General features: G+C 40.7%; 1 protein-coding gene across 2 annotated transcripts in view; it reads left to right on the forward strand.

Moving 5' to 3' along the window:
- Positions 1-25983, forward strand: part of dnah7 (dynein, axonemal, heavy chain 7) — a 95463-nt gene extending 69480 nt beyond the window's left edge. For both annotated transcript variants that reach the window (XM_044132517.1, XM_044132518.1), the window contains exons 48-65: positions 1064-1218; positions 3885-4075; positions 6649-6782; positions 6864-7199; positions 8470-8596; positions 8793-8987; positions 10911-11003; positions 11074-11250; positions 12177-12338; positions 12417-12617; positions 13275-13436; positions 13832-14017; positions 15152-15289; positions 17496-17726; positions 20032-20184; positions 22772-22949; positions 23558-23661; positions 25717-25983. In XM_044132517.1, coding sequence (XP_043988452.1) covers positions 1064-1218; positions 3885-4075; positions 6649-6782; positions 6864-7199; positions 8470-8596; positions 8793-8987; positions 10911-11003; positions 11074-11250; positions 12177-12338; positions 12417-12617; positions 13275-13436; positions 13832-14017; positions 15152-15289; positions 17496-17726; positions 20032-20184; positions 22772-22949; positions 23558-23661; positions 25717-25923 — 3130 coding nt within the window. In that variant the 3' untranslated portion in view covers positions 25924-25983. The remainder of the gene's footprint in view (positions 1-1063; positions 1219-3884; positions 4076-6648; positions 6783-6863; positions 7200-8469; positions 8597-8792; positions 8988-10910; positions 11004-11073; positions 11251-12176; positions 12339-12416; positions 12618-13274; positions 13437-13831; positions 14018-15151; positions 15290-17495; positions 17727-20031; positions 20185-22771; positions 22950-23557; positions 23662-25716) is intronic.
- The last annotated feature ends 1168 nt before the right edge of the window (positions 25984-27151 follow it).

Here is a 27151-nt window from a genome sequence, read left to right on the forward strand (position 1 = left end):
TGTTTCTTTTTAATAGTTTACAAACTTTGGGAGGCAGATAAAAGCAAAATGAAACAGATTTTTGCAGGATGCGTCACATCCAGATCCTTCCTTTAGGAAATAATGTCATTTTTTCTGGTTCCAAACAATTCAGTTTATTTAAATTACTACAGATATTGTCTTAAAGCATTTTACAAAGAACTAATTTCAAAAGTTATCAAACAGTTCAATTAGCTTTGTTAATTATTCAAATTATTATTATTATTATTCTGATGATAAATCAATTAATCGTGTAAAACAATTTGCACTTTCTGCAGATATTTTTATGCAAAGGATTCATCTGCAGCTGAAATAATTCTTCCAAAATCTACATGTAAATATCTGAGCCATTTCTGCTTCACTTAATCCAGTGATTACTTTTTGGATTAGTTGATCAATCTTTGGAAAACAATAATTGCTTAATAGGAGATTTTTTGTTTAGGAGATTAGTTAAACTAATATTTAAAGACATTTTTTTTATTTGGGTCTAATTACTGCTCTGAGTGAGTTATTCTGTCAGCAAAGGGCAGTTTTATGAGTCTGTATACTCCAATTAATGGTTAATTGATTGCTAAATTAATTGACAATTATTTCAGTGAAACGATTAATGGTGATTAATCACCATTAGTCGTTGTGCAGAGTGAGCAGAAGTGGTCAGTTTGTCCTCCAGTAGCTGATTGGCTGTCTTTGGATGGATGGATGGATGGATGGATGGATGGATGGATGGATGGATGGATGGATGGATAGATGGATGGATGGATGGATGGATGGATGGATGGATGGATGGATGGATGGATGGATGGATGGATGGATGGATGGATGGATGGATGGACACTATATTTTGTATTCATGTCACTCTTAAAATCCCAATAAAAACACATTTTTGGGTTTTTTATAAAGGTATGTGAATATTTTTGCAAGACATTGTTCTGTTTATGAATCTATCTCTCTCTTTTTTTGTTCTCTCTCTCTGTTTTGTTTTCTCTCTCTCTTGTTCACGCTCTCTCTTACTCCCTCTCTCCATCTATCCTCTCCCTCCCTCCAGTAACGCCAGGCGATGGCCGCTGATGATCGACCCCCAGGGTCAGGCCAACAAGTGGGTGAAGAACATGGAGAAAGCCAACAACCTCCATGTCATCAAGCTGAGCGACTCCGACTTTGTCCGCACTCTGGAGAACTGCATCCAGTTCGGGAACCCAGGTCTCTCCTTCCCCTCATTTATATCTGCAGTTCCAGCTCCGGCCACACGGTGTCAGTCTTCACCTCACAGACTGCTGCTCTCCTTTGTTCTGGTCTCTGCAGAGGGAAACTGAAATCAGCCACTGAGATGTTCTGTTCAGATGGGATTTGATTCTGGCTGCTGTGTTTAAAACAGCAGAGAATCACATTAACGCTGCAGAGAGAGAGCTACATCTGTTAGCATCTGCTAGCAGCTGTTAGCATCTGCTAGTGTCCTCAGCACTCAGATTGAAATCATACCTGTCAAGTTTTGGATTTAAAAATAAGGGACATTTTTCGCTGCCTGATTCGAGCCGACCCACCAGCACAACCTCGGTCCAGTATCCCCTAAATCATAGGACAAGAAATTTTAAAAAGAAAAAACAAACATTTAACCACAAACTACAATCAGCCGCTCAGAATCTGGTCGGCTGACTTTTAACACTGAGGTGCTGTGGAAATTCCAGTGTAATTCCTATTTCAGAGCCTAAATGAAAACACAAAAAGCCACTGAAGCACATTTATTTACATTTTCATCAACTGTAACAATTCAGTGTTCGTCTCAGGTCCAGTAGGTTGACTTCACAACAGAAACACACAGATCCACTTTATTTATTCTAACAAAAGAGGAAATCACGTTGATGGTTAACATCAGTCCAGCAGCTTCTGCCTCTAAACATTAAATAAAACATAATAAATAACCCTAAACAAAACAATGGCTCCCAATGAGCAGTTAGCAGGAGTTGATATTTATAAATTTAAACAGCTAAAATGGGCATTAATAATAACAGATAGAAATACATACAAAACATTACTCGTGAAACACTGTATATAATTAAATTTGTGTAAAATATATGTTGAAATATAATACTTGCAATACTTGAAAAGAAAAAACTGGGCTGATCCTGACAAACCACAGTTTCAAATGGCAACAGAAAGAAAAAAAGGGGGCGGAGCCAACAGTTACCGGTTGCTACGGTAACCACCAACTGTCAAAAGCAGCCTAACAGAACTTAATCCATCAACAACGTTTGGAGAAACAACTTTTTGTTACCTGTTACACAACCATATTTATGTGAAATAATTCCTTCCTGAAATAATAATTTCATGCAGAAATTGTATTTCATTGGGCAGGAAATGATAAACGAGATGAACCCTTATTGTAACTTTGAGCATAAAGCTTTGTATGCTATTGGTGTTAACATAATTTGTCTAAAAGAAGTAAACAACAGAGAAAGTTGTTCAAAACGACTCGACTCGACGCTCAGTCAGGCTGGATGAGCTGATCTCAGAAATCGGGTGAAATTCTGTAGTTTTCCCCACCAAAACGGGAGGCGGGTATGATTGAAGTGTGTGGGCTGACTTGTGATGCTGAAGCACTAAAGTAGAACCTTCTTAGTGGATGTGGCCTAATGAACCACCAAACAGCAGAAGAAGCTGCTCTGAGGAGGAAAAACACTAAAAAAACATCCATTTGACTGGATTCAGAGGCGACGTGTTTAAAGTGAGAAACAGAGGCATTAAAAGGACATCTGAGTAACGACCAGATTCTTCGCTCACCAGCACACTGGCAGAGCAACGTCTCTGTAAAATTGTCCCCAGAGGGAACAGTTCCTTCCCTGATGGCCTCTTTTCTTATTTCACACTTTTGCACTTTCTCTGTGTTTGTGTCGCAGTCCGTAACGATGTGCCGCCGTTCGCTCCTCCGGCCGGACCGAACTGTTGTTTCTCTTACGTAATCATTAGCAAGTTGCTGCTGGTTTGTGTTTGGAAAAGGTCGCCGCTCCCAGTTGCCTCTGGGAGCCGAGTTGCCTCCTGACAGAGCAACATCAATTATAAAGGGGCCAGCGTTGGAAACATGAGAACAGCATTACCATCCTTAATGTGAAATCACATTAGCAGTGATGTTAGGGGAGTCCGGCGTTTGTAGCCTCAGTGGTTTCCTGGTCGTTCACATGCGCTCCACAGAGCAAGAGTTAATGTTGGTCAATTTATTCGTCCTGATAACTAAAATAAGGTAGTAGCTGCCGGTGGTAGGAACCGCTAACTAAAACACTAGCTGCGCTAACATTAAAGCACTACATCAGCACTGCAGCAGAAGCTAATGCTAAAGCGCTAATAGAGTTGTAACCGTGTGAGAAAAAGGTGATAATATGAAAGAGAAGTTGTAATGATCCGGGAATAAAGTCGTAATAATATGAGAAAAAAAGTCACAATATAACAACAAAATGTTACAATAATACAGGAAAAAGGTCGTAATATGAGAAAAAAGTCATAATCTAATGAGAATAAACTTGAAGTAAAATGGACAAAAGTCTGAATAATACGAGAATAAACTCATAAAATTATGAGAATAAAATTGTAATGAAACGTAAATGAATCTATATGAGTTTGAGTAAAATGAGGGACAAAAGCCTCTGAGCTTTTCCTGGATGTTTTTCGCTCTGTTGACCTGACAGCATTACGCTGCTCTGTCTCTGACTGAGAGTCATTTCGGAAACCAGTTCAGTGAAAACTCTGACATGTTGTGGAGGGAAACAGTTTGGTTCGACTGGAACCATTTAAACCGGTGCAGCTTCACCGTTGTAGCGGCTGACACCCGGATGATGACGATGGTTTGTAAAGATGAGGCGGGTTTTGTGTTCCAGTGCTGCTGGAGAACATCGGCGAGGATCTGGACCCCATCCTGGAGCCTCTGCTGCTGAAGCAGACCTTCAAGCAGGGCGGGGCGCTGTGCATCCGCCTGGGAGACTCCACCATCGAGTACGCGCCCGACTTCCGCTTCTACATCACCACCAAGCTGCGCAACCCTCACTACTTACCCAAGATCTCAGTGAAGGTAAAACTCTCTGGATTTAAAATCTGTCCTGCAGGACCGGACGATAAGGCCGAAAAACCTAGCATGACGTACAGTAACGATCAATATTGATCGTTACTGATTGCTTTTGTTTTAAATATCTGAAATGCTTCCAAACTGATGCCGTGACCTTTCCTGTTTTATCCAGTTTTCACTCCATGCCGTTATTTTTTTATTTTTAACCACTTACGAGGCAAAACCTGAAACTGCTGCTGCGCTAGCTACGCAACAGTTTGTTGCTAGGCAACCACAAGTTACGCAACTCTAACCCAACTGGTTGGATGATGAAAAGTTGCTTATAAGTAAGTTTTGTCTTATTTTAAATGTAATAAGATATTTGCACTGGAATGGAGACCAAAAATACTTGGTGGGATTTTGTGATTTTTGCAGTGTTCATGTCTGTCCTTTCAAATCTGGAAAATGATTTGTTTATGTTCAAAATATCAGAGAAACATGATATTCTGTTTCAATTTTCATTAGTAAATGAAATGAAATGTCGTCATTTTGACGATTCTGTCAGAAAGTCTCTGCTCTTTCTGTCTCACAGCTTGAATATTTTTTTCTCCCTTTTTAGGCAGATGTTTGTTATTTGATTACAACGATCACTTTTACCCCAATCACACAGTGGATCATTGTTCTCCCACCCTCCATAATCTGAAAAAGTATTTCAGGAAAAGGATCATTAAAGTAAATCACATTACAGGGAAGGAAGAGGTTGGAAAGCATTTCAGAAGATCACATTTCCAGCATCTATTTGTAGCAGCTCGCCGCTTTATGGCCGGCTATTAGATTGATTCAGCTCATTTTTCACAACTGGCTCAGTCCCTTTCTCTTCCATTTTTGTCTAAATCTTTTTTTGGCATACGGTATATTAGTGTGAGGGTTTCCATTACGCCCATTAAACCGCTTTTCGAAATGCAAAAGAGGGCTGATCCACTGGAGAAGCGGCTCTTTTCCAATGTGAATGTGTGAAAAGGACAAACTGAAGATTTATATGAGATCCAAGCTGTTACCACCAGCAGAGTGGGCCTCACTGCATCAATGGAAATAAAATTAAACCCCAGAGAAGCATGCTTCTTATTTAGCTTATAGAGAAGAACCTCCAGGTAAAAGCTAAGAAACTGCAACACCTTCTCACCTTCTGCTTTATTACAGGCAATCTGATCGTTGCAACTGATTTATAACAGAGAAAACCAACAAACTTTAGTGATTACAGAGGAAATGTCATGTTGAGATAAGCACAGCGATTTACAAAAGCAATAATAACTCTTCAGTTCAGTACTTTATGATTCCACTGCTGCAGACAACACAAATACGACATTCAGTGACAAAAAATGAGAAAACAGATGTTTCAAAAATGTTCAAAATGTGACACATTTGGTCAAAATCGTTTGAGATCTGTAGTGGCGTTTGGGATGAAGCAATATTTGTATCGGTTTCACCAATAGAGCCACGGCTGCTGCTGACTGCAGTGGTTCTGCTCCAGATCTCTGACAGGGGGCGCTGTTTAATACCAGTTATACTGCTTTCTAATAAGATTAAACTATGATGGTGTATTGGGAACATTGTTAATAGACAGAAAAAGGAATAAATTTACTCCACAAAACTCAGAAATTTTGAAACGTGGCATTTTCAGAGTTTCGAAAGTAGAAAGATTTTTATTTTAGAAACAAAAAATTCAAAACTGAAACTGAGAACTTTGCTGTCTCAGTCTCACACCAGTCGTCAACGGGATGGATTTCAAGATGTCTGATGCAGACTGATAGTCATTTTAGTGGTTAGCATTAGCTTCTGCTAATTTTGTTATGTCTTTAGCAGTTAGCATTAGCATAGCCAAGATTCTTGTTCAGCAGTTTAGTGGAACACCCACCATCGGCAATGACAACTGCTGATGTTAGTACAAACATATTTTCCATTACAACCATGGCAGCCATTATCAAAAATGTTTATGGTTAGCATTAGCTTTGGCTAATTGTTTTGTGTTTAGAGGTTTAGCATTAGCATATTTAGATTCTTGTTTTGTGACTGACAATAACTACTGCCGATTTTAGTTCAAACGCATATTCTCCATTACAGCCATGGCGGCCATTTTGAAAAATGTTCACAAGAAAAAAAGAGACACAGAATTAATAAAATAAATCTGATTTCTATGGTTTGAGATATGTAGCTATGATTTGACTCCACAGACATTCATCTAATTGACAATTTTGTTGTCAGTTTGACATGTTGATAATAATGCATTTTCCATGTCAACCATGGTGGCCATCTTGAAAACTCAAAACATTATCAGTAAATATGATTTTTGTTGGTTCAGTCATGTGTGATTTGACTCTAAAACTGCTCATTTCTGATAAAAATGGGCAAATTTAGTGCAAAAAGTAAATCTTCCTTGACCACCATCTTGGCTCCCATTTTTCAAGATGGCTGCCAAAATGGTTGTCTTGAATTCTTTTTTTAAGCAGCAAGCCCTTAAGTACATCAGTGCCTCATTAGGTTCCTGTACCTGCATGTGAAAGATTTTGCTGGAATATTAAATTATGTGCTGCACTGTTTAGGTCACACTGCTGAACTTCATGATCACGCCTGAAGGCATCGAGGACCAGCTGCTGGGCATCGTGGTGGCTCGGGAACGGCCCGATCTGGAGGAGGAGAAGCAAGTCCTCATCCGGCAGGGTGCAGAAAACAAAAGGTGAGGTTTCCCTCCACGGTGCGCCGTCCAACCAGCTGCCTGGAGACTCCAACCCTAAACCAAACTGTGGTTCTTTGTCAGACAACTGAAGGAGATCGAGGATAAAATCTTGGAGGTGCTCTCCTCCTCTGAGGGCAACATTCTGGAGGACGAAACGGCCATCAAGATCCTGTCCTGTTCCAAGGTGTTAGCCAATGAAATCTCTGAGAAGCAGGCGGTGGCTGAGGAGACCGAGCAGAAGATCGACGAGACCCGGATGGGCTACAAACCCATCGCCATTCACTCTGCCATCCTGTTCTTCTCCATTGCTGACCTGGCAAACATCGAGCCGATGTACCAGTACTCCCTGACCTGGTTCATCAACCTCTTCATCAACTCCATCGACAGCTCAGAGAAGTCTGATGAAGTGGACAAGAGGTAAGCCGCTCCATCTCCGCCGCTTAGCTTCAAGGTGACTTATTATGCTTCCTTGAACAGGTAGAATAGGATCTATGGGCAAAACAAAACATGTTCATTATATTTTTTAATTATTCTTACATAATGAGATTTTCTTTTAAAATTAGATGTTTTGGAGCCACCTGCCATTTTAAAGCCAAACAAGCTGCTGCTGGCCACGCAACGTTTACACTCGCACATGAAAATGGCCGACAACAGATGCACAATTATACAACCATACATCTTTGAAAAGCAGAAGTGGAGCCTCCTGCACAACCAACAAGTTGTACAGGGCATACGGAGGAAAAACCAGTTGATCAAATGTGCTGGAGCGCTGCTTTGGTTGCTAGGTAACAGGCTGGGGTTGCTAGGTAACAGGCATTGGATGCGTATTCAAATTCAAAAGTACTTTATTGATCCCAAAGAGAAATTAAATGTTGTAGTATCTCATTTAGTCAGAGTTATTGTAGAACATTATTTTCAGAAGATTTTTTTGAAACGGCTCATTTTCCAGAGACCAAAAAAACATTAAAGCTGCAGATTTAACTTTTATTAAAAATAGAAAAAAAATTAACATATTTGTTGAAACTGTCTTTATGTTGTGACAGTTTGTTTTGAGACGGATAATCTGTGAAAATTTTAAGCTTCTCTGCCTTCTAGAAATAGAAACAACCAATCAGAGACAGAAGGCGGGTCTTAGTGCTGTCAATCATCCTCTGTGTGGCGCAGCTCATCCGACACTCTGCAGCTTGCACAGAATGTTGTGAATGCTAGGCTAGTTAGCATGGCCACCAATGATGGCAGATAAATGGTTTTTCTGTTTCTCCGCCATTACCACATTTAGCAGCGCGTATGTTAGGTTGATTGACAGCACCAGCAATCTACTCCTGGCTTTGATTGGCTGATTTTTGTTGGGAGAAGTGCATTTCTCAGGACGGCAGTAGAAGCTCTGGTTGTCCGTCTCGTAACAAACTGTCATGATATTATGTAAAAAAATATTTTTTTAAATAAAAATTACACACTGAAGTTTTAACTCATTCCTCAAAAACATCCAGGTGTTTTTTTTTAAGTTCTTAGAAGCAGTAGAGGCCCAAATGGAAGCACAAAAACTTAATTTTTTTCATGATAGATCTCCTCTAAAACACATCTGAAGTGATTTTAATGCATGAGGACGGGTTTGCAGCGCCGCTCGGTTTGGTTTCTGCTGGAATAATCGTGCTGATTAAAACTGTGACACATGTTCCTGCCTCAGATTGCAGATCCTGAGGGACCACTTTACCTACGCGCTGTATGTCAACGTGTGCCGCTCCCTGTTTGAGAAGGACAAGCTGCTTTTCTCCTTCTGCCTCAGTGTCAGTCTGCTCATGCACGACAAGCTGGTGGGTGCACGCTCACACGCGCACACATCTGTGACACCAGCGTAACGTCTCTGATGGCTTTTCCTATCATGTTTTTCACTGAGTGATTAGGCAACCAGACGAGCAAGTTATCCTCATTTTATGGACGGCATAACCTCGTATAAAGCGCTCAGACATTTTTACTCTTCCAATGCCTGAATTGATGTGAATGTTTCAGGTGAATGAGGTGGACTGGCGCTTCCTGCTCACAGGCGGCGTGGGCCTGGACAACCCTCACCCCAACCCCTGCAACTGGCTCCCCAAGACGTCCTGGGATGAACTCTGCCGTCTGGACGAGATCGAACATTTCCACAGCTTCCGGCAGGATTTTAAAGGACTCCTCTCAGACTGGAAGGAGGTTTACGACAGCCCGGTGAGGCCCAGCTCGGTCTTGGTTTAAACACCCCTGGTACTTCTTTCCCCTATGTTCATTATAGCACTTCACATGGGTTTAACATAGACCAGGTTTGGTATCCATGGAAACGCCAGACTCTTGGCTGGAAGTTGATAAAAAAACATTTTAGTATTTGGATTTATGCCTAAGCACTGTGGGACACACATGAATGACCAAGAACCTTAATCACAAAGCCATTGTATGGAGCTCTAGTAGTGCCAAAAAAGTATGTATTTCGGTCTAGTCTCTGGTGTCCGGTGTCTAGTTTCTAGACATTAGTCTCTATTGTCCAATATAGTCTCTAGTCTCTGATGTTAGTCATTTTAGAGTCGTTTGTCTCTTATTCTGTGATCTGCCTGCTACTTCCTGTTTCTACACCCAGGCCCCAATGGTTTCTACACCCTGTTATTTCAGGGTATGGCTAAATTTAATTATGTATGTGGTGTTTCTGTGTACTAATTAAGTGAGGATCTGTTTTTGTATTATCATGTTTTGTTTTAAATGGCTGAGTTCAGGCAGTAAGAGGAGAAGATCTGCTGCCAGACTCAGAGGAGGTGATGCTCATAGACATGTCTTTGAAATACAAAAGAGCTCAAATTGAATTTTTATCTCATTAAATGTTCTCTGCTCGGTTGTGCCAGTCACATCTATGCAGTTTAGAGGAGAGAACAGCTGTTAAATCAATGTTTGGTGCACACCAACTTATCTTTTGCTGCTGCACACACACACACACACACACACACACACACACACACACACACACACTCCAGGTTTGATGTATAATCAACACAATCAGCCACAACACTTCTGTCTAATTAGTTCTAGTTTGTTCCAGTTGTAAAATTCACATTTATTCAATCTCAGTATGAGAACAGCTGTTCAATTCAACACACACGCAAACACACACCCACATGGATAGTTTTACAGAAATCCTAGGTGATTAGAATAAAAATATGTCCATCCCATGGAAACCACATGTACCATTATTCCCATGGTACCGCATTAACATTCTCAGTTTTCTACAACATACCTTCTAATATTTCTGTTTGACATCTGCAGACTTTTTACTTTTCTCACACAAAAGTTTAGCCTGTTCAGCCTTTAGTGTCCAGTGCCAAGAGTCTCTGATCTCCAATCTCTAGTGCAGAGTGTCTGGTCTGTAGTGTCCAGTCTTTAGATTCTGGAGTCTAGTGCCTAATGTCTATCGTCTAGTCCCTAGTGTCTATAGTCTAGTCCCTAGTGTCTATAGTCTAGTCCCTAGTGTCTATAGTCTAGTCCCTAATGTCTATAGTCTAGTCCCTAGTGTCTATAGTCTAGTGCCTAATGTCTATCGTCTAGTCCCTAGTGTCTATAATCTAGTCCCTAGTGTCTATAGTCTAGTCCCTAGTGTCTATAGTCTAGTCCCTAGTGTCTATAGTCTAGTCCCTAGTGTCTGTAGTCTAGTCCCTACTCTCTATAGTCTAGTCCCTAGTGTCTATAATCTAGTCCCTAGTATCTATAATCTAGTCCCTAGTGTCTGTAGTCTAGTCCCTACTCTCTATAGTCTAGTCCCTACTCTCTATAGTCTAGTCCCTAGTGTCTGTAGTCTAGTCCCTACTCTCTATAGTCTAGTCCCTAGTGTCTATAATCTAGTCCCTAGTATCTATAATCTAGTCCCTAGTGTCTGTAGTCTAGTCCCTAGTGTCTATAGTCTAGTCCCTAGTGTCTATAGTCTAGTCCCTAGTGTCTGTAGTCTAGTTCCTAGTGTCACAAAAACCTAAAAGTAATGTGTGTTTGTGAAGGAGTAAAGAGTTGAGACGTGCAGTGTTCTTGGTATTTGTGTTGGATTCTCCCCAACTGAGTGTGTACGATATTTAGATGTCTTTGATGAGTGTTTTTGTTTTTTGTTGTGAATGTTTGCAGAACCCCCATCAGACTCCATTCCCTGGCGTGTGGCAGGATAACCTGTCCCAGTTCCAGAAGATGATGGTGATCCGATGTCTCCGACCCGACAAGGTCTGTCCGACGGTGATTACTGTGAGTTTGTTTCACCGTGACGAACACTGAAGACGTTGCTCTGCCCCAGATTGTCCCGATGGTGCAGGAGTTTGTTTCAGACAGCGTTGGCCAACTCTTCATCGAACCGCCGCCCTTCAACCTGAGCACTGCCTTCTCAGACAGCCACTGCTGCGCTCCCCTCATCTTCATCCTGTCCCCCGGCTCCGACCCCATGGCGGCTCTGCTGAAATTCGGAGACGAAATGGTATAACCACCCTGGGAAAGTCTCAACAAGCTCTTGTTTTGATGAGGGAACCTCAGATGGAGCCACATTTGGTGCAAAAATAACTGACATTCAAGTCAGGGTGACAAATCATTTAGTCAAATTTGTAGATAACAGACACACTTTTAAAAAAAAGATGTTACACAGTTTTCACCAAATGATCAAAAATGAATGTACGGAGCTAAATGGAGGCCATAATATTTGCTTACATTTTTTAAAACTGAAGAAAAAACAGAACGTAAAAATTAAAATTAATTTTGAGCTGCTTTCAATTTCTATTTTTTTTAATTATTTTTTCAGTTTCAAATCTTTTTTTTAACTTCAAATATTTTTCTTCAATTGAAAATCATCTGCATTTAGATTTTTTTCTGAGTTTTACAATTATTTTAGTTTTCCGGCTTCAAATATTTACTTTCAGTTCAACATTAATTTTTTTACTTTTTTCTGTTTGTTTTTAAGTTAGAATTTTTTTCAGTTTGAAACTTTTTTTCAGCTTCACATATATGTTGTCAGCTTTAATATATTTTTTTTTGTTTAAAATCTTTTCTTTTCAATTTAAATTATTTTTCTCAATTAAAAAAAAATTGGAGCAAACTTTGTGGCACCAATTTAGCTCCATAAGTTGGGATCATACAATTTGCTACCAAATTTGAACAATGTATTTTTCCAGTGGAAGATTTTTTCACTTATAGAATCATTTCTTTCATCAATATTAAGAAATTATTGACTTAAACAAGCTTCTGTGTCTTATTGAAAAATTATTTATCGGTTAGTTTTGTTTTGTTTAGAAGCCAGACCAAAAATACTTGGTAAGATTTTTGCAGATCATTGTACACTATTGGTAGAATAACTTTAACCCCTTCCTCTGCAACAGAGCCATGAGATGTGTTGCTGGTTTCCTCTCTCAGGGCTTTTCAGGCAGTAAGCTCACCTCCCTGTCTCTGGGCCAAGGCCAGGGTCCAATAGCCATGAAAATGATTCAGACGGGCGTCAACGACGGCACCTGGGTCGTCCTGCAGAACTGCCACTTAGCCACTTCCTGGATGCCGATACTGGAGAGAGTCTGTGAGGTAGAAACAGCCAATCGCGTCTCTGACGTAGTTGTATTCCGACCCAGCTGAGCAGGTTGGTGTGTTGTCACTGAGCAGGGCCTGCTGCCTGACACCACCCACCCAGACTTCAGGCTGTGGCTGACCAGCTACCCGTCGCCCACCTTCCCCGTCACCGTGCTGCAGAACGGCGTGAAGATGACCAACGAGGCTCCCAAGGGCCTCCGCTCCAACATCGGCCGCTCCTACTTGATGGACCCCATCTCCGACCCGGAGTTCTTCAACAGCTCCAACAAGCCGGTCAGTTTGTTAGTGTTTATCAGGTTTTTTGGGGGTTTTTTTTAAAGGATTTTATTGGCTCTAGTGGCCCTTATTTGACAGTTAATTGACAAGAAAGTGGGTAATGAGAGAAGGGGGAAGACAGGTCCAGGAAACAGATCATCAATAGATTAATGTTTAAATTAGCTGGTCAACCGCCGCTGTCGTAGCTTAGCTAATAGCAGCGGTAGCTAATCAACTACAGTGAACACTAATTAATAATCACGAAATAAACACCAAACCTGAGAATATAAAACTGTAACGAACTGAATGTTCTGTTCTTTGTGTGGGAAACATTTGATTGTTTTTTGGCATTGAATCCTGACACATAGAGTGGCGTTGTTGTCAGTTGTTATGGCAACGAGACTGTTTGTAGTGAGAAAGAAGAAGAAAACCAGGTTTTGAGTTGTTTTTCTGCATTATGTTTCCCTTTGCTGTGGCGCACTGCATTAAATTAATAGGACCTAAATCTCCAGGTTTAATTTAGTTGATCTAATTGTTCCACTGCGGCGGAGCGGCATGTAAAAAATCGTCTTTCTGCCCTCCAGTGATGTGCGCATGTGCAAAATTTCTGGATGTAAACAGTAACCTGCAGGGGCTCCACAATAACCTTCCTCCTTTTGTTTGTGTTTGTCCCAGGTTGTGTTCAAGAAGCTGCTGTTCGGTTTGTGTTTCTTCCACGCCCTGACGCAGGAGAGGAGGAAGTTCGGCCCGTTAGGCTGGAACATCCCGTACGAGTTCAACGAGACGGACCTGCGCATCTCCGTGCAGCAGCTGCACATGTTCCTGGAGCAGTACCAGGTCCTACAGTCACGTTTTATTATCGCAGCTCCTCTGGTTCTGGTTTAATGAAGTATTCTTTTTCATGAGACATTTTCCAAGCTCCTCTTGACATTTTTCCACAAACACTCCAACATTCACGGCGGAAATCGAGAGCAGAGGAGATCTTTTTTTTGTAGATGGTGACATTTTCAGCATGTCAGTGAAACTCTCCTCGAGTCTCTCTGTAAGCCGCTAAAGCAAGGATGTCCAAGTTGGTGTGTGGTTCACTTTATTTTAAAGTTAAATAAACACACCGAATTCCACAGCACATCTACATGTTAGATCTGTCATAGTCAAGCTAGCGTAGCTGACCTACTTTCTACTTTCTCAATATATTTTTAAATTTAAAACCTTTTACTGATTTGTGTTTCCAGGAAGTGCCGTTCGATGCCTTGCGCTACATGACTGGAGAGTGTAACTACGGAGGACGCGTCACAGACGACTGGGACAGACGAACTCTGCGCACCATCCTCTCCATCTTCTACACGACACAACTGATCGATAACCCCGACTACATGTTTGACTCCAGCGGGCTTTACTACGTGCCACCAGACGGCGATGTAAGTCAGACCCACTTCGTAACTCCGTCTGGTTCTGTTGTCTCAGTCGTTTTAATGCCGATGTGTTAATAGATAAAGTATTTCATTATTTGAAAAATCCTCATTTTAACTCAGACTGCTGTTCTCAAAGAATTACAACTTTATTCTTATAGTTTTCACGACTTTTCTCTCGTAATGCTACAACTTTTTTCTTACATTTTGAAGGTTTTATTCTTGGAATTTTTACAAATTTATTAAAGCACCTGTTTCTATAAAACATGAAATATTACAGGAGTTATTGTCAGGAAGGAGCTGAACTTTGACCTGGACTGCAGTTCAGCGTTGAATGTTTTTATAACAGACCATTACACTAAGGCTAAGATCGTTTTGTTTTTAAATTACAATAAAACAAACATTCAACGCTGAACTGCAGTCCAGGTCAAAGTTCAGCTCCTTCCTGACAATAACTCCTGTAATATTTCATGTTTTATAGAAACAGGTGCTTTAATAAAGTAACAGATTGAGGATGTAACTTGATTTTGTTAAATATTTTCACCCTGTAGCACATTTGTTTATATTTCTCTTGAATTGTGAAGGTTAAATGTCTAAATTAAAGGTGGATTTTGTTGTTTTTGCATCTATAAAACTTTGCGTTTTGCTGAATTTTTGGATCCCAGTGGGAAGCATGTTAGGAGGCCAGTTAATGACCGTCGGGTAAGCGGTGCTTCAGGTCGCTTCAGGCCGCGCCGGCACTTTAAAAACTCCATAAACTCTGGAGTTCCCCAGCAGCCGCAGCCCCTGACCCAGAGTTCGCTCTAACTGTTGATGAGCTACCTTTAAAAAGTCATCAGCAGATAAAATGTGTGTAATAAGGCGCAGCAGGCGGCCGCTGCCACCGACGGCTGATGGATTTGTTAACGCAGCGCGGTCTGCGGCGAGCGGCATTTTATTTGGCATTTTGTTCCGCCGTACTTCACCCCCCTCCAATCACATCTTTTATTCATGAAGTCACATTTACATATTCATTAAAACAAATGTCAGCAATCTTTGGAGCACAGTTGTTTTTCAGTGAGGGTTATTACTGCAGATGTTTTCCGATGTTACGTTAAAAATGTCTAACCTCTCGCCCCCCGCCTGCCGCCGTTTCTGCCGCAGTACAACAGCTACTTGGAGTTCACCAAGTCGCTTCCCCTCAACCCGTCGCCGGAGATCTTCGGCATGAACGCGAACGCGGACATCACCAAGGATCAGGCCGAGACGCAGCTGCTGTTTGACAGCATCCTGCTCACACAGGTAACGCCGCGGCCCAGCAGATCTACAACTTTACAATATTAAGGAGTTATTTACTTTAAAAAAGCTCATATTTCTTTCTGAAAAGTTAGTTGTTAGTTACTTTTCTCTTACTTTAAGTGTAATAAGATGTTTGCACCAAACTAGACCAAAAGTACTTGGTGAGACTTTTTGATTAATCCTATTAATGGCCAATCTACATTAAAATAAACTTCACTCTGTAAACCAAACGTGAATATTTCAGTTGACTTTTTCAGTATTTTTGGCTCTGGTGGATCCTGTGATCCCACATCATGATACCGCAGCTCTGAACTCTGAAACATTTCACTGCAAATCAAATCCAAAGATTTCACCTCAACGCCTGTTTCTAGATGAGAGTCGCTGCTCCTGCGCACTTCTAGCTGATTTATTTCTACATCCAGGTGTTTTCAGACTCACAGCTGAGTGTGTGTGTGTGTGTGTGTGTGTGTGTGTGTGTGTGTGTGTGTGTGTTTCTCAGCTCTATATTTACAGTAGCAGCTTACTTCCAGAGCGTCAGAGTTTTTTGGTTGCAACAGATAAATAGACAATTATCTCCAGACGCACCGTGACTCCCACATTTAAAGTTAAATTTAGAGCTCCACAGACTTTGGGATTTATTCCTATTAATATTATTCGGCAAGATTAATATTGGCGTCAGTCATGTGTGGACTTCATTAGCATCTGATACGCTCTCATCAGTCTCAATGATCGATAAACAGCGACGCACTTAAAGCGGAATGAAGCGGCTATTTGTCATTCTGCTGCTGCAACGCGGCCGCCATTAGCCGGTGATTATCCATTACCGCTGGCTGAACATCGTGTAGGTGAATGGATAAGACGAAAAGCGGAAGAATCGCAGATTAGAGTGAATAATTATCACCATGAATGAGCTTCAGAACGAACGGCTGATGAGAGTGTGTCAAATTGGTGTGTGGGAGAAATTGGACGGAAAATGTGACGCCATTCAGCTCCGACTTCTGTCTGCAAATAAAGAAAATAAAGCTAAAATTACATAGAAGCTCATAATGTATCTGTTTTAGGGAGGCAAAAAATTAATCGATTTATTATTAGATTAAAATTTCTTTAAATTGATTAACTAATAACGTCTTCTTGCACTAAGGGCATCCAAAAGTGCGGCCTGGGGGCCGTTTGTGGCCTTTAGACTGATTTTGTTGGGCCCTCAGCTGCAATTCAAAAATGATACAAAAGGAAAAATTACTCTGGATATAATTTTCTAACAATGGAAAATGTAAAGTATAACACAAAGTGTTTTTATAACCAAGCTTTAACAAAATGTTCAACCAGAGATTTTTACTGAAATGGTGACTCTGTTTGCTTCACATATTTTATTTTTCTGTTCTGCAGCTTCAGAGGTTCCTGATTATTTTCTGTTTATTCAGTCAGTATTTAAGACAGCTGACACAAAATAATGTTGGACTGTGATCATTTTTCTTAAATTCAGCATATTTTGAAAGATTTAGCCTTTTATATTATGGAACGACTGACAGCCTTTATCTGTTGTAATAAGTTTTTAATTTAGGAAATTAAAACAAGTTAAATAATTTCCATTTGTCTGATTTATTGTTTTTCTGGTGAGAACAGCCTTCAGTTTGGTGCTTTGGTCTCAACAAGTCCTTTTATTTAAGGACGATTCTTTACAACGTCTTCATAATTAATTTTATTTGTTGTCTCTTTTGTTTTCTTTTTTCATTTATTAGAAATTTAAAATGTGTTCCAGTTCCAGTGTTAAATGTTCATTAGAATTTAAAGGTTATTGATCTTTGAAACAATGTTTTTTTTCTCGTGATAATTTCATTATAACATCTGAAAATGGTCTAGAAACTAGAGTAACAATAACTTCTGGGACAGTTTATCATCCCACAAAGGTGTTTATTTCTTGATACAAGACAAAAATCAGGTTTTAAGAAAAGAGCCGCTTAGCAATAGGATGACTCAACTTTAGATTAACTCATTAATCAATAACTTTCATCCCCAGTCTGTTTCTTTTTGAGATGTTTTAGATTAAATCAATCATCACTGTGATGAAACAGAAGTTAGACCTTGGAGAATTTGAAGAGGAATTCATGATGTGACACAGGAGAAGCGGAAAATGATCGTTTTTCCCAGAAACTGTCATTTTTAATGAGACGCCTCCTTGTTCTGATCGCCGCTCTGTGTCTCTGATCAGTCGCGCTCCGGAGGCGGAGACGCCAAATCCACCGACGACATGGTGTTTGAAGTGGCAGCCGACATCCTGAGCAAGCTGCCGCCGGACTTCGACCTGGAGGCGGCGCTGCGGAGCTTCCCCACCAGCTACAAGCAGAGCATGAACACGGTGCTGGTGCAGGAGATGGGCCGCTTCAACAACCTGCTCTGCACCATCCGGAGCTCCTGCATCAACATCCAGAAGGCCATAAAGGTACGCAGCACTCCAGCGTTTCGCTCTGGAAATCTTTCAAGACTGGATACAAGCATGAGAATGAGCTTGGTCACTCCTCAGGTCGCATTTTCCCATCAGCCAAGTGAATTTCAGGATGACTTTTTGCCATTTTGACCCTCTTAAGCCAATTATTATCATAAAATGTTACCCATTAGCATGGCTGTGTGACATCAGTGATAATATGAAACAAAAACTGAAACTGAAGACTTTGTTGTTTGTGAGTCTCACACCCGTTGTCAACTGATGAAGCTGTGACACAGGCTGGTTGGCAGCCATCTTAATGGTTAGCGTTAGCAGAGCTAACATTTTGGTTGATCAAATCAGTGGAACGTTTTGGTTAGTTGTGCCCAATGCTGCCACTAACTGCTGCAGGTTTTAGTACAAACATTCTCCATTCCAGCCATCGCAGTCATTTCTAAAAATGTTACTAGTTAGCATTAGCTTCTGCTAATTATTTTATTTGTTCAACATTTTAGCATTAGCATAGCTAAGATTCTTGTTGTTCATATAAACACTGGCTCCAAATCATTACATCTTATTGATTTTAAATTTGTGAACCACAAAGTTAACTTTTTCTCATTATTTCAACACTTCCACTGAAAATCAGATTCTGTAAACACATTTGGGTTGAAGTCTGCAGTGGCAGGTAGTGAAGGAGAAATAACATTTTATTAGTAATTATTTAGAGTTTCCTGGACATAAAGGTAAAAAAAAAAAAACAACTAAAAGTAACTGTAGCATCCGTCTTAATCAGGCAGAAAACTGCAGCAAAAATCACATTTCTTTAATCTAAACAAAGACATTAGACCTCCCTGAAAAGCTTATTAATGTCTAATAATAACAGAAAGCAACGTCTCCATGTGCGCCGCTCTGTAAATAACAAGCAACATCTGTCCTGTTGGGAATGAAAGGTGAACAACCGTCATCAGGTTTGCTTGTTTGTCTGATTATGTTGTGATTTTGGTTCAGCTGCAGCCTTAGCTATTGTGTGAATATTTCAGCATCTGTCATTATAATCAGCATATTGTTCAGAAATAAGTTAGAACTGACAGCTGCTCCAATGCTTAATTAATTTAGCGGATCTGTCATTTTAATCAGGCCTTTTGTTTGATTTCAAAAGGTCTCTGAAAGCCAAAAGCTACGAATTAAAGATTTCAGCAGAGGATCTTTAGACACCAGAGTTACGTTATTAAACGAGCCGACAGAAAGTCATCAGTGGGTTTTTCTGTCATCTATCTTTGCCTTGTTAATTACACTACATTTAAATATAAAAAGCTACTTTTGTATTTACAGAGCAAACATGTTGAAGTCCACAATCCTCAACAGACTGAAGGTAGAGTCTGGAAGTGAAGCAGGTTAAATGTCTAACAGCAAGTTGCACCTCAACCACAAGCTTTATTTTTTAGCCATTAGTGAGTTTCTGGCGTCATTCTGACTAATATTGGGTTGGAACTGGGAGAGTTCAGTTCATTTCCAACAGGATGCAACATACAGAAGCTAAATGATACTTTATTTATTCCAAAATATAATTATGAAACTTTAGCTGCAAATTCCTCCATAGAAATAAAATTTGTATCCAAAAGCTAATAGAATTAAAAAGCATTCAAGCTAAAAAACTACTAGGGTGGCCAATTGCAACCCTTTAGAGTCCTGCATGTCTTAATTGCAGATTATTTAGTGGAGGCTAATGCTAAATGGTAATCCAACACAGAATTTAGTGGAGGCTAATGCTAACTGGTAAACCAGCATAGGATTTAATAGAGGCTAATGCTATAGCGTTGATGTGTTGCAACGTAGTACATCTTTCTCAACTGGGTCAAATTTGTTATTACACACCTACCTGAACGGTTGGGCTTGACCTTTCACCCCTGGTTTATGTTTTATATTTATTGATTATCGCTAACTTTGTTGCGGATTTTGCCTAATTGACCATAGTAGGTTTTAATCTCTTTACTGTAGATCTAAAGCAGTGCATTAACCTTTTTGGAGAGGAAATGGAACTCCAAAATAAGAGCATGAACATAAATGTCTAATTCTTAACCAAAACTTCATCACATATGTTGAACTTTAGTTAACTGAAAGTTTACTAAATACCCAAGTAAATTATTGTGTTAGAATTTATCTGGAAAAAATGAATCTAGGGGAAGCTACGAAAGTTAGCAGAGATGCTAACACGCTAAGAGAAATATTAACTCTGCTGCTAGTTTATTAGTAGCTCCATATCAGAACCGTACATGCTCATGTGTGTGTGTGTGTGTGTGTGTGTGTGTGTGTCGTCCTGCAGGGTCTGGTGGTGATGTCAGCTGAGCTGGAGGAAGTGGTGAACAGCATCTTGAAAGGTAAAATTCCCGGCATGTGGATGAGCAAGTCGTACCCCAGCCTGAAACCACTAGGCGGCTACGTCAACGACTTCCTCCAGAGACTCAAGTTCTTACAGGTGCCTGGAAGCTCACCAACTATTTCTGTTAACAGGAGGAATATTTGTTATAGAGTTGTGATGTCATAAACAGATGACCCCGGGGCGTCAGCAGAGGCAAAACATTTTTTCTGTGTTAATGAATGAGGAGCAGCCGCGCAGTGAGAGATGTTTGTACTCTGGGAATAATGTAGTTTTATATTTACAGTAAAGCTTCTTCTGTTGCATGATAATTACATTTTTCACATGCAGATGCAAGAACAAACCTTGGTTCAGATGTTCATCAAAAAAAAAAGAAGAAAAAAAAGAAAATGTTAGCCACTGAAAGGTTCAAGATGGCAGCCATTTTTCAAGATGGACGTCAAGGAAGACTTATTTTTACACCAAATTTGTCCATTTTTATCTTTTTTGAATACTTTCAATACTTTTTTGAATACTTCCCCCCCCTCCAGGGGGTCTTTTGTGGCTCTAGTGTCCCTTATATAACAGCAGGCTGACAGGAAGGGGGGAAGGAGAGGAGGGAAGACATGCAGCAAATGTCGCCGGGTCCGGGAATCGAACCCGCGACAGCCGCGTCGAGAACTAAAGGCCTCCAAATGTGGGTTGTGCTATCCCCTACGCCACCACAGCACACCCCCACACATGAATACTTTTAAAAAACAAATCATCCATGATTGGACAAATAGAAATCATATTTACTGGTGATGTTTGGGTTTTTTAAGATGGCCGCCATGGTTGTAAAGGAGACTCTATGGTTGCATCCAGTGGTGGGCACAACCAACCAAAATGTTCCACTAATTTGCTAAACAAGAATCTTAGCTCTGCTAATGCTAAATCGCTAACCATATAAAAAAAGTTATAAAAAAAAGTTTTTTTTAAAAAGTGTCTTAAGACGACTGTCACTCATTCTGTCACACATCTTCATCTGAATCCAGTCATCGACTGGTCTGGGATTCAAAAACAGATTTTGCTACATTTTGTTACTTTAAAAATGAACTCCATAGTTATAAACATACAATGTGACATAAAGTTCTACCAAGTCATGAAAACAGGCAATATTTTATTGCAATAACTGATTTAAAAGGTCAAAAGATAGTGGGGATAATGAAAAAACTCTTTGTGTTTGTATCCAGACTGGAAATAGTTTTACAGTAAAATGCTGCACTAACTGAACCTGCTTAAGGACGCAACACATGAGTCGTTATGAAAGAGGGGAATGCAGCATCCAGGGAGCCACATGACCGGGAATGAGCCGGTCAGTCGGTTCATTCCCACAGCAGAAATCCTCCCTGCTGCCACCAGAGATCGTCACGCTGAAAGGATTCCTGTGTGTTGGCTAACAGGAATGTCTGCGTGACTCCTGACCCGCTGAACTGCAGAGTCACGGGTTCCTCAGCTCAGACAGAACCGCCGCCGGCGGGACAATGAAGGAGATCAGGAGCTCAGCTGAGCGGGGTCAGAAGTTTACATACGCCTTGGCTTTGGTGAAAGGCTGAACAAATGTGTCTGAAAATCAAATTAAACTTACTGATTATTCACAGAACAGCTGAATAAAACTGATTAAGAGCTGCAAATATTACCTGACCATTTGAGGAAAAAACACATCTTATATTTTTTTATAAATATCTGCTACAAAAAATCTGTTTTTAAATAATAGTTATTTTATTCCTGTTATTAGGCTTTAAAGTAAAGAAGAAAAAATGTTTTCACAGAGATGTTATTTGCACAGTTTCCAGTTTAATGACAAAAATAAAGTACTTTTAGTGTCATTCATTGTGGAGTTAAATGTAATTTAATTGAAATTAATTTTTACATCTATTTTTAAAACTTTGTATCTATCATTTTTAATCAAAGCTATTAAGCTTCATTGTGGAAGGTAAAGGTCACTGTACATCACAATGGATGCGTGGTCAGTACATCTGATACAACATTCAGTATTTAAAACTTTCACTGAAGTCCGATCCAGAACCGAACAGCATTCTGGGAGATATGGGCAGAAGAAAGACTTTAGAGGCTCACAGCTAGCTTAGAAAAGTCGGTGGAATCAACTAACTCTTTCTCCCTCTAAGTTTGGTTGCCTGGTAACAAGCTGTTGAGTAACTGGCGCAGCAGCAGTTTCAGGTTTCCTCACAGAGCCTCATAACGGCTTAATAATGAAAAACACTCTGAAGTGAAAACTGGAGGAAGCAGTAAAGGTTATGCCAACAGTTTTGGTATTTTAACACATTTTTAAAAATCTAATCAATAATAATCGATATCAACTGATATGAAAAGATTAAACCATCATGTTTTCAGCCTACTGCAGACTCAAGTTTTATGCTTCAATTATTTTATCAGTTAAACCAAATTACATTATTGAGAACAGATGTTGAGTATTTCATCTTAATACAAATCTAACGCAGAGACAGCTGTAATCTTTTAGCAGTTTGTTATTAATTATTTTTATTTAAACATTCTGCCACAGCCTTTGATCTCAATGCAACCTGAAATGAAAAGGATTTTCGTCGCCCCTGAACTGGGCGGTTAAACCCTGAGCAGTACGGATCGGTGAGTCCGTCCTCTCGTATTTTGGTTGAGTGTAACTGCGTTTCTTCTCCTTGTTCTTCAGGACTGGTATGACCACGGTACGCCTCCTGTTTTCTGGATCTCCGGGTTCTTCTTCACCCAGGCCTTCCTCACCGGCAGCCAGCAGAACTACGCCAGGAAACACACAATTCCCATCGACCTGCTGGGCTTCGACTTCCAGGTCCTGGACGACCGTCAGTACACCCACCCCCCCGAGGACGGTAGGACGCCTAGACGCCTAGACGCAGGCTGAAGGCCTCCGCAAAGCTGCAACTTTTACAGAAAATATTCTTTAGCTGTCACCGTGTCATCAGACAGGTCACCTGTGACCTTTTGCTCCTCTGCCTCCCAGTGCCGCCAAAGCTAACTAGAAACAACCAATCAGAACCAGGAGGCGGGTCTTAGAGCTGTCAATCACCCTCCTGTAGCACTGCTAGGACAGCCTGTCATTAACGTTCAATCTAGTTACCATGGCCACCAATGATGACAAATAATTATTATCCATCAATAATTAGATTTTTTTTTTTCAGAATTGATATTTTTAGACTGGCGTGAAAAAGTTACACACTGGTAAACAATGTGGATGTAGGTCACATTTCCTGCTGTGTGAACGTAGAATCTGATCTGATCTGTTCTGATCTGATCTGATCTGATCTGATCTGATCTGTTCTGATCTGATCTGATCTGTTCTGATCTGATCTGTTCTGTTCTGTTCTGATCTGTTCTGATCTGATCTGATCTGATCTGTTCTGATCTGATCTGTTCTGTTCTGTTCTGATCTGTTCTGATCTGATCTGATCTGTTCTGTTCTGTTCTGATCTGCTGTCAGGTGTTTACGTTCACGGTCTGTTCCTTGACGGCGCGCGCTGGAACAGGGACACTAATCTTCTGGCAGAGTCCTTCCCCAAAGTGCTGCACGACTCCATGCCAGTGGTGAGGAGCTCACACACACACACACACACACACGCACACACACACACACACACCTGAATCCAAGTTAAGGTTGGTGAAGTTCTGCAGATCAATGAATTTATCACACCAGTTTGTGAAGAATGCTCTTAGCTATTGTGAGCTTGTTGTGTTGTCGCCCCCTTGTGGTCGTGTTGTTGTTAGCATGTTGTTAGCGTGTTATTACCGTGTGGCGGTCAGGCCCTCCAGGTTTACGTGATTCTACAAACTCAGACGTTCACGGAAGATCAACATTTCCTCACATTTTTTTCCTGCTAATTCATATTTGAGTTTATTTTAATTTTCCAGGTTTAGTGATGCTCAATCAGTTTTAACTTTGACATTAAAATGATTTTCTCTATTTTGTTTGTCAAAAAGCCACATTTTGTTGGGAAATGGGGTTTGTTGTAAGATTGGTAGTGGGGTTGGTGGTACAGTTTGTTTAGGTTTAATGCTTGTAAGCTGTTAGGGTTTCACTGTGGAAAAGTATTCACACCCCTGGTGTTGCAGCGTTACTGAAAAGAAACGCTGCAACACCAGCAGGTCAGGTCTGCATGACGATGCATGGAGCTGCAGGATGGAGGTTTATTTTTCTGCTGCTCTGAGTGTCCCTGGGCTCGGCACCGCGGATCCGGACCCGGACCCGCGGCGCTGCGTCTCCTGTGGGAAGCCGGCCATCCCTTCGCGGTTCAGCCTGACGTGGATCATCAGAGCGGAAAGACGAATCTTATAGCTTCTCCTTTCCTCTCTCTCCTTTCTCTGGATATGAATAATGCACCAGCCTCTCTTATTTAATATTCAGGCATTTCAGGGCGTCTTATTAACAAGAACAGAACTTCATTAAATGTGTTTATTATTTGTGTGGGTGAAAAAAAAAAAGAGGAACAGCGACTTTGAAATGTAAATGTGCGCCGAGGCCCCCGCTCTGCACTGCTCAACAAACCGCTTTTGTTTTACTCTCTTTAAGATGTTTTTTTTCTTCACTGGCCCAGTTTATCTCTTCTGCATAAGCAGAACTTCATAATAACTCCAGGGGGTTCGTGCTTTTACGAGTTCACGTCCCCAAAGTTTCAATTTGTTTGTGTTTGGATAACAAAGAGATTCAGGTTAGTCCCTGCTGCTCCGTCCAGACCCAGAGGTTCACTGAATTACCCCACCAGGCAAATACGACCGGAAAGAAGCCCCAAACGTGGCACAAAGTGCAGACAGGCAGCAAACTGAAATCACAATGTGATCTGAAAGCACTGCAGTCTGAGATTTGTTACTCACGTTTTGGCCGAATGTTCTTTGTAATCATTTATGAACAAAATTCATTAATCCGTTTAGTACGACGGTATTAGAGCCGTTTAGATAGAAAAAAGTAACTGATGGCACATTTCTACCAAAATGGTTGTTTTATATTCATCATAGAAATTGTCTAGAATATTTTTGAAATTTCTGAGTTTGAAAAGTCAGAAAAGGTCAAATTTTGAAACATAAAATTTCATGTTTATTTTTTCTAGCAGATTTTTTTTAAACATTTTAAATTGAGCAATTTTCAAGTTTTTTCTGAAAAAAATTTAGCTTCATCTCAAAAATTGTTTCTACCAAAGTTTTGACTTTTCAAGTTAAAAAATGTTTCATTAGTTTTTTTATTGCACATTTTTGACTTTGCAGGCTCAGAAACTTCCACTTGTTTTCTTGAAAACGTCTCAAGTCTCAAAATTTCAGTTTGTTGGTGTAAATTTATTCAATTTTTTCTACCTACGATGCATCACAGTCATAGGTCAACATGCTAATATTTATAGTCTCACAATTAGCCTAACTGTATAAAACTCTGTTAGCACCATTATGCTAACTCTATTCAACTCAATTTAAAGTGAAACAAGTTGAGCTGTTACTAACTACAACCGTTTAATTACCGCTTTTTCTCTGTTATGAACGGAAGCATTTCTGTCACCAGATTTCAAGGCTAGTCAGGCCCCGCCCCTGTTGGTCCCGCCCCCGTTGGCCCCGCCCCTCGTTAGCACACTCCTCACGTCTCCGTCTTCTGCTCTGTAGATGTGGCTGAAGCCCATGAAGCGAGTGGAGATTCCTGAGAGGATGTGCTACCTGTCTCCTGTCTACAAGACGAGCGAGCGGCGCGGCACTCTGTCCACCACCGGACACTCCACCAACTACGTCATCGCCATGACGCTGAACACCAACGTCCCCGCAGAGCACTGGATCAGACGAGGCGTCGCTCTGCTCTGCCAGCTCAACGCGTAGCTGCAGCTTAGTTTCAGTTCCTATATGTAAATAAAAGTTGAATAAATCCAGTTAATCAGATCCATCTGGCCTTTGTCTTTATTGAAGACGGGATTCACAGTTTTTGTCAGTGTATCTATGGCATCTACTTGGAGTCAAGCTAATGTTTCTGAGAAAGTAGCAAACCTAGTTGGAAATGGCTAGCTTAGCAACAGATCCATACCTTCTCCCCACGGATGTGTTCAGTGTTTCCCCTTACACCCGAGCAGACTTAAAAATGTACAAAAGTTAAGGAGTTGGGGCGTGCTGTGGCGGTGCAGGGGGTTGTTGGGAGGTCTTAGTCCTTGACGCGAACGTCACGGGTTCGACTCCCGGTCCCGACCACCTTTGCCGCATGTCATCCCTCCTCTCCTCACCCGCCTTCCTGTCTGCCTACTGTCACAAAAATACGAGCCACTAGCACCGAAAAAAAATGTTCAGGAGTTGCTATGACAACAATAAACAAGCTCAGCACTAGTTCACCTCATTCCTATTTCACTTGTAAGCAATGTCAGTAAAATTATTACTATTTTTGAGTTCTCTACCCACCACTGTGTAAAACTAAGAATGCACACAGACTCACACCTAAGGACTGTTCATACAGTCAATTAACCTGACAGTCATGTTTTTGGACTGGGAGGAAGCTGCACAGGGAGAACATGCAAACTCCATACAGAAAGATGGCGGGCTGGGAATCGAACCCAGGACCTTCTAGCTGCATGGCGACAGTGGGCTGCATCAATCTGCAACCAAATAACAAAATCAAGCAAAACAAATATTTTACAAATCAGTTTCTTTCAATATGAAACTGATGAAACTTAAAATCTACAGGTTTAAAACACAAACAATAAAACGCCACAGTTCCTTCAGGGCTTCTGGAGACTGCAACACTCGCTTTGTTGTGAATATAAAGCTACCTTTATGACACAAAATATAAAAAACATACTGGTAGCAGACTATCCAAAAACCTGAGGTTTTTCTCTGCTTTCAGGGGAAGGAAAAAAGCAAAAGAAAGAGGATTTATGACACTCTGACATGAAAGAGAAGTTTCTGTTGCATGCTGACAAACAAATGGTTTGTGAATGAAGTGAGTGAAGAACGGAGACGGGAGACGGAGGACAAGCTGAGTTACGGCTCCGACTTCAGTACTGAAGTTTCTCACACAACAAAACCGAGACACTTTGGAGCTGCTGATATGTTTAATATTTAA

This window comes from Gambusia affinis, linkage group LG11 (genome assembly GCF_019740435.1).
Source record: "Gambusia affinis linkage group LG11, SWU_Gaff_1.0, whole genome shotgun sequence".
Lineage (NCBI taxonomy): Eukaryota > Metazoa > Chordata > Actinopteri > Cyprinodontiformes > Poeciliidae > Gambusia > Gambusia affinis.